This window comes from Zootoca vivipara, chromosome 10 (assembly GCF_963506605.1).
Source record: "Zootoca vivipara chromosome 10, rZooViv1.1, whole genome shotgun sequence".
Taxonomy (NCBI): domain Eukaryota; kingdom Metazoa; phylum Chordata; class Lepidosauria; order Squamata; family Lacertidae; genus Zootoca; species Zootoca vivipara.
In genome coordinates this window covers 30,016,440-30,030,158 of record NC_083285.1, presented here as the reverse complement: position 1 = coordinate 30,030,158, position 13,719 = coordinate 30,016,440, and the positions used below count along the sequence as shown (strand labels likewise).

The 13,719-nt window shown below is 41.0% G+C and overlaps 1 protein-coding gene across 8 annotated transcripts in view; it reads left to right on the top strand.

The window, feature by feature from the left end:
* KCNC2 (potassium voltage-gated channel subfamily C member 2) overlaps window positions 1–11,965 on the top strand; it is a 90,207-nt gene extending 78,242 nt beyond the window's left edge. For 2 of the 8 annotated variants that reach the window (XM_035127768.2, XM_035127764.2), the window contains 3 exons: window positions 2,036–2,963; window positions 7,144–7,311; window positions 11,672–11,965. In XM_035127768.2, the coding sequence (XP_034983659.1) occupies window positions 2,036–2,963; window positions 7,144–7,311; window positions 11,672–11,781 (1,206 nt within the window). In that variant the 3' untranslated portion in view covers window positions 11,782–11,965. Of the gene's footprint in view, window positions 1–2,035; window positions 2,974–7,143; window positions 7,312–9,633; window positions 9,771–10,502; window positions 10,605–11,671 lie in introns of those variants that run through there. The other 6 variants (XM_035127765.2, XM_060279404.1, XM_035127763.2 and 3 more) reach the window with 6 other exon arrangements.
* The last annotated feature ends 1,754 nt before the right edge of the window (window positions 11,966–13,719 follow it).

Sequence of the window (13,719 nt, the reverse complement as noted above, 5' to 3'; positions counted from 1 at the left end):
AAGGGGCTCAGTGATTTAGACCACAGTGCCACCTGCATCCCTCTGAAAGGTGGAATAACCTACAATAAATAAACAGGTCAATATTCTTCACACAGCTGTCTCTTCCAAGGTGCTTCCTTTTTACATTACCTGGAGGGGTAACAATGCAAATGGGTTCACTGGAGAATTAACTTTCTGCTGTCCCAATTTAGTCTATGGGTGGTAACCTATGAACTAGTTCCACTAGCATAAGGACTTTGGGTCAACCAACCCAACTTCCTCTTGCTCTTCATTCCCTGTACACCACTAAATCTGTGATGGGTTTTCTCCCAAACCTCTGGAGCAGATGCAAGGGGAAAGGGAAGGGAAGGGATGTTCCTTTGCACAGTGGAAATCCTTGTTCTGGTACTACTTCACTGGATGTTGCCCTACGCATCTTTATTTAATTAGGGATTAAGGACATTTTCATGCCCTGAGGTGATGTAGGAGGCCAATTGAGCGCTGCCACCCACTGTCACTGCAGATGTGCAGTGTGTGAAGACATACACAGCTTCAGTGAAAAAGTAGTAAGGAATGAAAGGCTTAGCATCGTGGTAAAAGTATCTGAAGTCTGCTGAGCAGGGCCGTCTTAAGTATATCCGGCGTCGTGGTGTAAAGAACCCTCCGGTGCCCCACCCCCTGTTTCCCAGAGTTCTAAACGTTTGCCCAAGCCTCTGTGCCGATCGCTCTTCTCCCGCAGGGGCTTGGGAAGGAAGCTGCACGCACGCCAGCCATATAGTTGGCGGGCCGTAGCTTCCATCCTAAGCCTCTGCGGGGATCGCTCTCCTCGCTTGGAGGCTTAGGAGGCAAGCTGCATGCCCGCCAGCTATATGGTTGACAGGGTGAAGCTGGTGGGCATGCAGGAGGGAAAGGGGAGGCCACCGGCAAGGCCGCACAGCTCCCCCACTCGCTGGGGCGCCCCTGAGAGGCCGGCGCCCTGGCACAATGTGCCAGTAAACCCAATGGGAAAAACGGCCCTGCTGCTGAGAATCTCACCAACATGCATTATTCAAATTCAGGACATCTCTACATTTACTAGAGTTCTCCAGAGTGTTATATGTACAGTATATTATAAAATAAAGTAAAAAAGAAACATGAGCCTTCAGGATACTTTAGAAATAATATTTGATTGCTGACATCCTGTGTATTGACATAAGCATCTGGTTGGTAGCTGTGGCAGCTATATGCTGGACTAGATAGGCCTTTGGTCTAATTGCCATCTGTGATTAAGCCCTTCAGGCAGTTCATAGCATTCTGAAGTTCATAAAATCAATGCTGGCTAAGGTATGTGGTAGAAGCTGAGCACATGATTTTCAACATGTTTCTTAGCTGCCATCTCTGTTGCAGAAATGCTAGATGTATAAGGACCTCTTAATAAGGAAATGTTTTAGTTCACTAAAAAGGTTTTAATATATATTTTTTTCTGAGCAGGTGAAGCCAAAACAGCAACTTTCCATACTGATGCTTCAATAGACCATTCCGGAAACCTTATAAGGACTCTATACTGCATATACAAAAGCCAAAATGAACACAATCCCGAGGATTTGCATAAACAATGCTACATTTTATTCAGGAACCTTCATTTTGCTTATCAATTATGACTAATAGTTGTCACATCCTCTGTTATTTATTCTAATCCCAAATATGGAGGGGGACACACTGTGCAAACTAGACATAATACGGATGACCCTTCACAATAATTTTCAGAGTTACTTCCTAGAGAGTTTATGAATGGAGTCAGTACATCTGGCTTAATTTAAGCCTTGACTATAGTTTCCCAATAAAAGCTACTTCTAAAAAGTCTATTTGCCCAGTTCATTACGCACGATGCTTGTTTTGGTGTTCCAACTGGGGTGACCAGCAGTTGAATTCTTGATATCTATATTATTAGAAGCAACCCAATGGGGAGTCTTTGCACTCAAGCATGCTATAAGTTAAGCTGTATGATAGTTCTCATTATGGTTTTTTTTTTTAACTCTCTGATTCTGATAAGTGTCTAATTTATTTTTCTTTGCAGTTCATTGCGTTTGCCTCTTTATTCTTCATCCTACTTTCAATCACAACCTTTTGCCTGGAAACCCACGAAGCATTCAACACCATCAAAAACAAAACAGAGCCAACAATTAATGGTTCCGAGGTGGTTCTGCAGTATGAAATAGAGACGGACCCTGCTCTGACGTATGTTGAAGGAGTATGTGTGGTGTGGTTTACATTTGAATTTTTAGTCCGCGTTGTTTTTTCACCCAACAAACTTGAATTCATCAAAAACCTCTTGAATATCATTGACTTTGTGGCAATTTTGCCCTTCTATCTCGAGGTGGGCCTCAGTGGGCTGTCCTCCAAAGCTGCTAAGGATGTGCTTGGTTTCCTCAGGGTGGTCAGGTTTGTGAGAATCCTGCGAATCTTCAAGCTCACCCGACATTTCGTGGGCCTCAGGGTGCTGGGTCACACGCTCCGAGCGAGCACCAATGAGTTTTTGCTGCTGATAATATTTTTGGCATTAGGAGTATTGATATTTGCCACCATGATCTACTATGCTGAGCGAATAGGAGCCAGACCCAACGACCCTTCTGCTAGCGAACACACAGAGTTCAAAAACATCCCCATTGGTTTCTGGTGGGCTGTGGTCACCATGACCACTCTTGGCTATGGAGACATGTATCCAAAGACATGGTCAGGGATGCTAGTGGGTGCTCTGTGTGCTTTAGCTGGGGTGCTGACTATAGCCATGCCTGTGCCTGTTATTGTCAACAACTTTGGAATGTACTACTCTCTGGCCATGGCGAAACAGAAGCTTCCGAGAAAGAGAAAGAAGCACATTCCACCTGCTCCTCAGGCAAGCTCCCCTACATTTTGCAAGACAGACTTGAATACAGCCTGCAATAGCACACAGGGGGAAGTCTGTCTGGGCAGAGACAACCGGCTGATGGAACACAATAAATCAGGTAGGACACCGTCCGAAACGCATGTCTGGTATGTTTGGCAGTACAAGGCGTCAGAAAGCATCGAATCTTTCTGCAGCTAGAGGAGGTAGTTGACACACCTCTCCCGTCACTCACTGTTTGTATACGTCAGTCTTGTAGATGGCAAAATAGTTACAGCATAAGAATGATGTTCCCAGATCTGTGCATTGCTGGTCTGTAGTGTTTGCTAGGTGTTTCGTGAACAGTGCTTTTTTGTGACAGTACTCAATGGTACCGAGTACAATCACCTCTTTTTTTTTTGCTGCCTATAGCAGCCATTTTGTGCTGGCACCCACAGCACTTTTATCAAAACAGAAGTACCAACACCTCATTTTTATTCATTTATTTATTTTTACCAAAAAGAAAAAAAAAGCACTGATTGTGAATGCTGAGCTTCCTTTAATTTTCCTTCTTTCTTCATAATTCTTTTGTTTTACTGGTGGCATCTACTGTTCCTTTTGCCTGTTGCACTGTACAGTGTTTCGTTTTGTTTTCTGCATGCCTGTTCCTGTTACAGCTGTGCCTCCATTTTGTTGAACTTCATGGCGTTTTGCGTGGTGTTTGTCTCTACTGTCTGCTTTGTCTTCTTTTGTTGGCTTTGCCTGTGCCACACTGGTGGCATGAAATACCAGAAGTGGTATAAAGAAACATTCATTTAAACATGGATGATTAATCTGGGCCTACATTCAGTGCAACAAGTAATACAGAAGGGCGTTCTCTAGATTTCAAGGAGAGCATTTCTTTTTTCTTAGACCTAAGGGAACCGGTGATGCTCATGAAGAGGCCCATTTAATTTCATTTGAAGCTTCCCCCCTGTTAGGATGCTTAGAACCTCACATCTCCTTGTAGGCAGAGGTTACAACATGGACAAGATTTTAACTAACCGTGCAATTCTATAAATGCCTACTAAGAAGTAAGTCCCACTGAGTTCAGTGGAGCTTATTCCCAGGTAAGTATGTATAGCATTGCAGCCATGGTGCTGTAATCTTAGAGACTTTTCATCATTATATTTAATATATAGAAGCATAAAATTTCTCCTGGATCAGACCAAAGGCCCTTCTAATCCAGCGTCCTGTTCAGCCAAGATACAAATGGGAAGACCACAAGCAGAGCATGAACACAGCGGACACTTTCCCCTTGTGATTCCCAGTACAGTTGTACCTTGGATCCTGAACGCCCTGGAACTTGTTTTGGCTCCTGAACGCTGCAAATGTTCTTTTGGAACCCGAATGTCCGATGGGGCTTCCATGACTTCTGATTGGCTGCAGGAGCTTCCTGCAGCCAATCAGAAGCCACTATTTGGTTTTTGAACATTTTGGAAGTCGAACGGACTTCCGGAATGGATTCTGTTCAACTTCCAAGGTACGACTATAACTAGTGTTGAGATGTATACTGTCTCCAACCCTGGAGATAGTATGTCATCATCATGGCTGGTTGCCATTGATAGCTGTACCTTCCCCATTAATCTCTCTTAATTCCTTGTAAAGCCATGACTACATGTTGTGGTAGTGAATCCCAGAATTTAACTATGCACAATGTGAAGAAATGCATTTTTTCTGTCCTGAATCTTTCAGCATTCAGCCTCATTAGATGGTCCCACATTCTAGTATTATGAAACAGAAAAAAATCCATCTTTCCCTACTTTCTCTGTAGGATGCATAATTGTATATATCTTGGTGGTTCCCCCCCCTTTTAAAACTGCATCCCCCCCCCAAACCCATCCTCAAATATTGTAACCCTCCATAGAACAGTTGCTTCACCTTCCTTGATCATTGTGGTTGCCAGCCGTTTAAATGATCAATTACTGTAATGATTCACAATGCTCCCCCCCAATAAAATAAATCAAAGTAATAATGGAGATGCAAAGAGAGAGAAAACTCCTGATTTCTGGATTTATGGTCCCAGTGATTTGTCTTTTAAGGATATCACTGAAAATAGGTGCTCTTACAACTCCACAGCTATCACAGCTAATTTCAAACTCCCTTGGAGGTAGTGAATCAAAAGTGTTTATACTGGGAGTTTTCCTGGGATTTGGGATGGGGATACTAAATTTGAACATTTGGGAAAGTATGGAAAAATCTTGGAAGAGATTAGATACAGGGGTTGGAATATTCTGTGCTTGATTAATACATACCAAAATGACCAAAGTGATTAGGGCCACCCTGTTTACGGGTCAATATGAAGTCCTCAGTGTTCAGTTACATGGCAGTGGTAGGGAAAGGTTATAACAAGAGAAATCTTGAGAAGGGGGAAAAATGCAATAAGATAATAAAATGTGTCTTTTCCCTTTCCAGTGCCTTTAACATCTGGCTCTCCAGATGTTGACAGAGCAATTCCCAGCAGCCCCAGTTTGCATAACCAATGGCCACAGATGACAGAAGTACCTGGAGGGCCAGAGGTTTCCCATCCCCATTTTAAATTCTAGAATCATTATGGTTAGCATTTTAAAAGTAATAAAATAGATCATTGTTCTGAAATATTAAAAGCCCTATTATCATGCCAAAAGAGCCTATTAATCAAAAACTGTGGATGTTTAAAGAGGGATTAGGCATTTTAATAACTATTAACTGCTCTACAGCAGGACTTTTTACTTCCCCCTCCCCAAGCTCTATTCGGTATTGCCACAGATAGCTTTTAAGATGGACACGCCATGTGAGTGTAACTAAAGGGAAAATAAAACACACCGTTTGGTTTGCTAATCCTTGCCTAGGCTGCAGCCAGCCAGACCACATGAAGAGATTAGGGCTGTTCAGATCACCCTCAAACCAACACACAGCCCAAAGCACAATTACCCTTCCAAAGATTCAGTGTGGTGTAGTGGTTAGAGTGCTGGGCTAAGACCTGGAAGAGGCCAGGGTTAAAATCCCCACTCAGCCATGAAGCTCGCTGGGTGACCTTGGGTCAGTCACTGCCTCTCAGCTTCACAGGGCTATTATGAGGATAAAACAGAGGGGTGGGTGGGAAGCATGTATGCCATATTGAGCTCCTTGAAGGAAAAGTGGGATATAAATTTAGTAATCAATCAATCAATCAATCAATCACACCTCTCCCACTTTTGCAGCTCAGTTCTCCTACCAAACAATGTACAAGCATAACATTGCACACATAAAACAGCATACCTAAATGCATTATATAAGGGGAATCTGCTTGCAAAAATTTGCACTTTAGCCAAAGCTGTATTTTGTGCATTTTAGTAAAAATTTGTGCTAAAATGCTGATGAATTTCCATGTGGATTTTATTTTTAAAAATTGCAAATTGCTGCAGAAATGTGGAGAACTTTGAAACGGGAAAAAGGAGAAACCGAGAGAACCCCAAATTGACAGTCTGATCCATGCCTACCTCTGTGTGTACATGCACTATTAGAGAAGCGACAAGATTCCTCCCTAAACTTGGTGCCATGTGGAAGGGAGAGCTATTGCCTTTACCCTTAACCCAACATGACACCCTGTGTGCTTCTTAGTGAAGGACCACTTAGTCATGTGCTACTCATATAATAGTGTTCAGCAGACCTGCACAGCCTGTGAGCCAGCAAGCTGTGTATGTACTATGGTTTGCAAAACAATCCCAGGAAGACAGGGGGAAAAAGAGGTTTATCGAGCTTTTGGCAGGCCATAGGACATGGTTTGCCAGCTGCGTTCAAGTTGGGCTTGCCTGATGTGAAGTCACGACTCAGGCACGGTCTCTTACTCTTGAGTAAGCGCCCAATATATTAGTTAGCAGTAGACCCAAATAAGCTATTCCATTATTACATGCGAATTTATTTTAGTAGTGGATATGAGTGTGCCATCTGTATTTCAATATTTAGTATTTACTATTATTATTTGGCAGCAAAATCTGACTTGTTTTTAAGTACTGAAGACACAGAGGCAATGAGTATAATATTGAAGATGGCAACCGTCTGAAAGGCCAAAAATCAACATTAAAATATTTTTTCCCTTAACCAAATAATACAGCTGTGCAACTTTGTTCCATTTCTATATTAACGAATGACCATGAACGGCCATCTCTGCCACTGCCCCCCAAATATCAAGACCTAGTAGTTTTTTTAAACAAACAAACAAACACATATTAACTTAAGTAGCAGGCTGTCAGGCAAGTTGTTTGTGATGTTTCGTTTCCTCTCTGGCTATATTATGTAAATGGGCATGGTGCTTTAACCAGTGTTATCAGGTGAAGACAGTTCAGAAAGTGAGCAGCCACTGTCACCTGTGGAAAGGCTCCCACCCATCAGACGCTCTAGTACCAGAGACAAAAACAGAAGAGGGGGAACATGTTTCCTGCTGACAGCAGGTGATTACGCGTGTGCTACTGATGGAGGGATCAGGAAAGGTACGGACTCTTTCCTTAGACTATAAAAGTTCATCCAACACTGTTCTGCTGAGTAAACAAACCTGGAATGAAGGAGATGCGAACAAATGCAATGTAGGAAACATTTTATTCAGACGAATGCATTTCTTCTTCTTCTTCTTCTTCTTCTTCTTCTTCTTCTTCTTCTTCTTCTTCTTCTTCTTCTTCTTCTTCTTCTTCTCCTTCTCCTTCTCCTTCTCCTTCTCCTTCTCCTTCTCCTTCTCCTTCTCCTTCTCCTTCTCCTTCTCCTTCTCCTTCTCCTCCTTCTCCTCCTTCTCCTCCTCCTCCTCCTCCTCCTCCTCCTCCTCCTCCTCCTCCTCCTCCTCCTCCTCCTCCTCCCCCTCCCCCTCCTTCCCCTTCTCCCTTCTCCCTTCTCCCTTCTTCTTTTGTCCCTTTCTTGCTTCCTCTTAAATAATGGTCTTGGCTCATCAATCCATCCAAAGATTGTTTCTGATAGGTGTATCATTCATGCTTTCATTTGTCTGTCTTGTACATAGATAAATGTAATTTAGGTCATGTTCATTAAATCACTTTCATAACAGTCCTTTAGAAATTGCTTTGGGATGTCTTAAATTCCAGTTAAGGACTCACTTGTTTAATTTACTAATGGTTCAGTAAAGAATGTATTGTACAGTGGTACCTTGGTACTTGAAAGGCTTGGCTCCCAAACATATCAGCTCCCGAATGCCGCAAACCCGGAAGTATGTGTTCCGGTTTGCGAACGTTTTTTGGAAGCCAAACGTCCGACGTAGCTTCCGCTTGAGTGCAGGAAACTCCTGCAGCCAATTGAAAGCCGTGCCTTAGTTTTTGAGCAGTTTCGGAGTCGAATGAACTTCTGGAACGAATTAAGTTTGAGAACCAAGGTACCACTGTAGTTCTAAAGGCCAGGGCCCTAATATGCAATACACTTAGTATTTTGGAAAACATTGACATTGAAATGTGAGGCTTTGATGTCATAGGCTAATAGGCTAAAGGTGAACCCACTTACCCAGCACAATATTGCTGCAGGTAGGCCAGTGTTAAATAACTGTTTCCCATGACAAGCTATGGAAAGGTCAATGGCATATTTGCATTTTGAAACAACTGCATACATGAATTATTGAGTTTCAGTCCAATATGGCCTACCAGCTGTGTATACATGAGTTTTTTAAAATATAGCTTTCTCAGTCATCTTTCTTGTCTTTCTTTTGGGAAATACTGGTGGTGGTTGCAGCAATCGTGTGCTTAAATTGTGGGTGTCTTTTCACATGGGGTTGGCTCCCCCGTTTGAGAACCACTAGCCTAAACAAGATGTGCTTCTATCTCTTTTCTGTCAAGCAGAGATTTGTGTGTATGGGGAAGCCCCATGAAGATAAATGGGACTTCACTCCCAGGTAAACTTGTTTAGATTAAGGCCAATTCACAGTTTTGGATTTTCAGTGTGCTGTAAGAACCGTGGTCCGCTTTCCATGCACAACACTCTGTGACATTAAATAGTAATGCTGTTCTGTTTTAAATAAAGCACCCATATCTTGCTTTAAAAGTAGACACTTTCACAGTATCTGTGAAATGAAAATGTCTGGGGGTGCAGAATTCTACGCTATGGTGAATGTTGCTCTATAATATGTAAATTCTGGTTATTTTAGGCTTAAAAGAAGCCATGCTTTGTTCCTAGAATATCAGTTGGATCGCAAATAGTATGTACTGCATAGATCACTAAAAACCTACATATAAATAACACATTTTAATGAATTGCAAATCAGTTAAATCTTGCAAACAAGACACACTTTAAATAGTATTAGACAGAGCGTCAGATGCTAAATCAAAGCGCTTCTGGAGAAGATTTTAAAACAATACATAATTTATTCCTCTGCATTTATGATTGCAAAATAACTTCATAAAATTAGGTAAGAAATGATTGTGGTTTAAAATATTAAGAACTGGAATTGACACAATATATATATCTATATACCTGTATATATCAAATGCTTTCTTCGTCTGTCTCGCTTATCACTCTGAATTCTACCACAACATTCTCTATGTGCTATAATTGCAGTTCTACTAAAACCAGTGGGCTTGTACTAAGTATACACCCCAGCTCATTGGATTGGCCTTAATAAAATTAAGTATGTAAATGGTCTGAATTCATTTAATGTCATTAGTAAGAATAGCACCATTTTATGTTTTTCTCTGTTGTTGTAAATAGTCTTAGCACCCTACTCTCTTAGAACCCAATGAGCAAGAACGATTACATTGCATTGCAATTGTATTGTTTGACTACTTTCTGGTTGAACTCAACTGATTTCTGTGCATTTTCTCGTGAAGGCTACGAAAAATCCCGAAGTTTAAACAACATAGCTGGCATGGCAGGCAATGCCCTGAGACTGTCTCCAGTGACATCACCCTACAGCTCACCTTGTCCTCTGAGACGCTCTCGGTCTCCCATCCCATCTATTTTGTAAACCAGATGGCATCAGCTGGCTACATAGCTTTAACTGAAGTGCTGTTTATCACCTAATGGAAATAAGTGTAGCATTAGCTGTGGTTTCCACTAATACAAGTATAAATATTGTGTGATATAACTGTCAGAAGCAAGCAATGCCACTTGGGTAGCTGGAGATCCCAATTTTGCTTATAAGATCGTCTAAAGTAGATTCCCCCCTCACCTTTTACCTGATTTTGTCCTATCTTACCACAGCAATAAAAGGGCAGTTAGTGGACTTCACTGGCCAGTACAAATAAATAAGCGTATTTTCAGGGAGAGACAGTAAAACCAATGTGCTTCCAATTGAAAACCATTCCATTGGACCATTTATTGTGACTCTAACCCATCTCGAAGATGTCTGGAATCTTGTCTTGATTGCATAGAATGTGACTTCAGTCTGATCATTTGCATGGACCATACTGTCTCAATCACTTGAAATCCGTCTTGCAGACTAACCAAGACCACAGATGGCTCTGGATTGTGTGGGTTTGTTGTTTTATTCATTGTACCATCTTGCTGAAATCAGAAAAAAAAACCCACGACCAACAGGTCCGCATGTGGGATTGGGCTGTTTTTATTGTGCTGCTTTTTAGTTCTTTTTATTTATTTATAACTCCCCCCACCCAATAATGTCTATTTCTTGATTGAATAATTTTGGTACTGGACTGATGTATCAGAGTTCTGAATGTTTTCGGTTGTTTGCACACAGATAACTGCAAAGAGGTTGTCATTACTGGTTACACGCAAGCAGAAGCCAGATCTCTTTCTTAATGGCTTGGGGAAGGCACAAAACATGAAAGAAAGGTAAACACCATTCAGGCTTGCAATTTTAAGAGAGCAAGTGCTGCTTGGCCCTATAGTGATTTCTCTTCTGCAGGGTTCTTCAACATTTTCAGAGGCTGAGTGCCATGTAAAAGCAAGAAGTATACTGGAGTTTTAATTTTATTTATTATTATTTTTGCTATAGGTATAGGAGGGCAATAGTTTTCAAAAGGGTTTTTTGACCAGCCTTAAACCTCTTAACTCCCAAGCTTTCACAATTTTGTTTCCGTCATATATTTTTTAAAAGATGCTTTGTCTTATATGTTGTTTCTGTTTGTCAGTCTGGTTGACTGTCTGACTGTATTTTTCATCTGTCTCCATAAAGCACAGTTGCCTTTTTCAAAAATGCTCCCTTCATATAAGATTAGCTGCTAAATGCATTTCCTTCTTTCCCCCACTTTTTGATATATGTATCTATGCATATCTCAAGTGTAAGCTGATATCCTTTTAGTGAGCACTTCTTTGACATTTCCCCCGAGTGTGGGATTTAGCAACGGTTCTGCCATTTCAATAGGGTTCCTGCTTCAATCCCACACCCTTAGCAATCTGCATTCATTCTTGTGTTGAGACTTTATCCCCTACATCAGCTTTTTCTTTACAATAAAACAAGACAGCCTTGTTTATGCAACACCATGAATGCAGTCGCAATTACGACGTTTTGGGCTGGTGAGGAAAACACCCAGCAACGTAAAAGCCTTAGAAATATAAGGGGGTGGGGTGGGGGTGGGGAGAAAGAAAATCAAACAGTGTCATAAGAAATCCTTGAGATTGTTGAAAAATCCCTGATTTTTGTATGTTTATTTTTGTTAGGAAAAGAAGTTTATTTGACCATGTAACATATTATTCTGTATATAGCCTAGCATGAACTGCATGTGAAAATTTCTTGCACAAGAATGTATTTATCAGTACTTACCTTTCTGATACATAGAGATGTACATTGATTTAGTTTTGGTAAAGAGCGCTGGCAGATATAGATTAAATGTAATGTATATACTTAATATGCAAACAGCTTCTAGCAAAGGAATTAATATCTGGTGCTGCTGTTATTGGCTACAGTGTTATACAGAATTTATCATGGATTTTTGACTGCTGAAAAAGGGACAATGGAATTTAGCCATACCAAGGACTGTACTGGAAAGAGACTGCTCCTCCTGAATGGGTCCTGATAATCACCTGCCGCCTTGAAGAGATCCTTCCAATTTCCTATGGAAGTGGAGCTTGTTATGGGGATTAAGGACCAATTGCAACTGCCGCCGCCGCCAGCAGACGCAATTATTAGTCACTATTGATGAATCAGCTGTACATAGGTTGTGTGTGCATGGAATATCAGCTTTAGTCATCTATGCCAAGAGATGCTGAATTCAAAGACATCATCTCTGAGACTCCACGGGGAAAAAAAAAAGGCCGACACACCTCTCTGTGTATTCTTCCTGGTCCCTACAGTAGGTTATGCTGTGGATCATACAGAGGCACACATGTTTAACAATAGTGATGTAAACGCTGTCTGTCATAGGTTTCCTCATAACAACTGTATTTTTGCAAAGTTTGTAACTCATGAACGTTCCTGGCATGGGATTTTGCTACAAGTCTTTATGCTCTCAGTTCGCCATATCTATATTTTTATGAATACTAGTGAACATGCCAATGTTGTGGTTTACTTTTGAAATGGATAAGAAATATGTGACTGCAGACATAAACAGTAGAGAGAGAGAGAGAGAGAGAAAGAGAGAGAGAGAGAGAGACCACAGTCTTTGTCTAGAGTTCTATAGAAGCGTGTGTGTTTTTTTAGTTCATTGTTACCTCAGACTTTAGGTATTGAGAGAAATAAAATACTGGCAGTAAAAATATTATAGGTTTTTTAATGGAAACTATCACAGAAACAGCATCAGTAAATATAAAATATAAAATAGATCCTAAAAATGTATATTTTGCATAAGAGAGATATTCTTTACCTTTTTGTGATTTTTGTGGCAAATTGTTGAAGTCTATTCTATGTCTATGATACTTTGTAGCCGGGTACTGTGTAATAAATTACATTCTCTCCATCCTGTTCAATAAGACCTTCTCCAGAAACTGTGTGTCACCCTGGTATTTTGAATGTAAGGACCTTTCCCACCTCTGAAATTCTGTATTGTAGACATTTTTGTGAATATGTCAAGGTGCATGCATAAGCCTGGTAGAAGCCAGTGGCCATGTAACTAACAGAAATGGAGAATAAAATTCAAAAGATCCAGGGAGGAAGTTGGAACATACCTTACAAAAATGTGGCTTATCATCTTTCTTTAGTGTTTCCTGTTTTGTCATTCCTTCTATCTAGTTCAAGAGTGCATGGCCATTCTAATTGTTGCTTGCATCTTTCTCACAAATTTTTTCGGGAGTAAACCAATGTCCCTTGGTTTAATGAAAGAGGAGAGACGGATGGAAGGGGGAACAGGGGTGAAGCTCATCCCTCTCCTAATTGTTACCCCTTAAACAAATTACTGCCCGCCACTAACTTTTAGCTCTGTTTTATACTGCTCACTTATAATTCCCATATATACAATCATACCTTGGTTTTTGAACAGCTTAGTTCACAAACGTTTTGGCTCCTGAACGCCACAAACCCGGAAGTGACTGACTGGAAGCCGAACGTCCGATGGGCTTTCTGTGGCTTGTGCTTGGCTGCAGGAGCTTCCTGCAGCCAATCAGAAGCCGCACTTTAGTTTCTGAACGTTTTGGAAGTCAAATGGACTTCCAGAATGTATTCTGTTCGCCTTCCAAGGTACGACTGTATGTAGCATTTTCAGATTCTTAGCTGTGGAAGTCCAAGGCAGCCCAGCTCTTAAGAATGGGACCTTGAAGGCTTCCTCAGTTATTTGAAACCGGATCTCAAACAAGCAAGGGGTTAGGAGGTTAGTGCTAGTGAGAAGTCCTGTATTCCTGTATTTTTGACAGCATTTTTTCATGCTTTAAAAGTTAGTTATATAATTCATTTTTCCTACTTGAACAGTTTAGTAATTAGTTGACACACATTAACCAAGATATTACTCAAGTTATTCATAGATGTCCAGAAGTTGCTTACAACCATCTATTATACATATGCAACAGCAAGTCTTACCCATTCT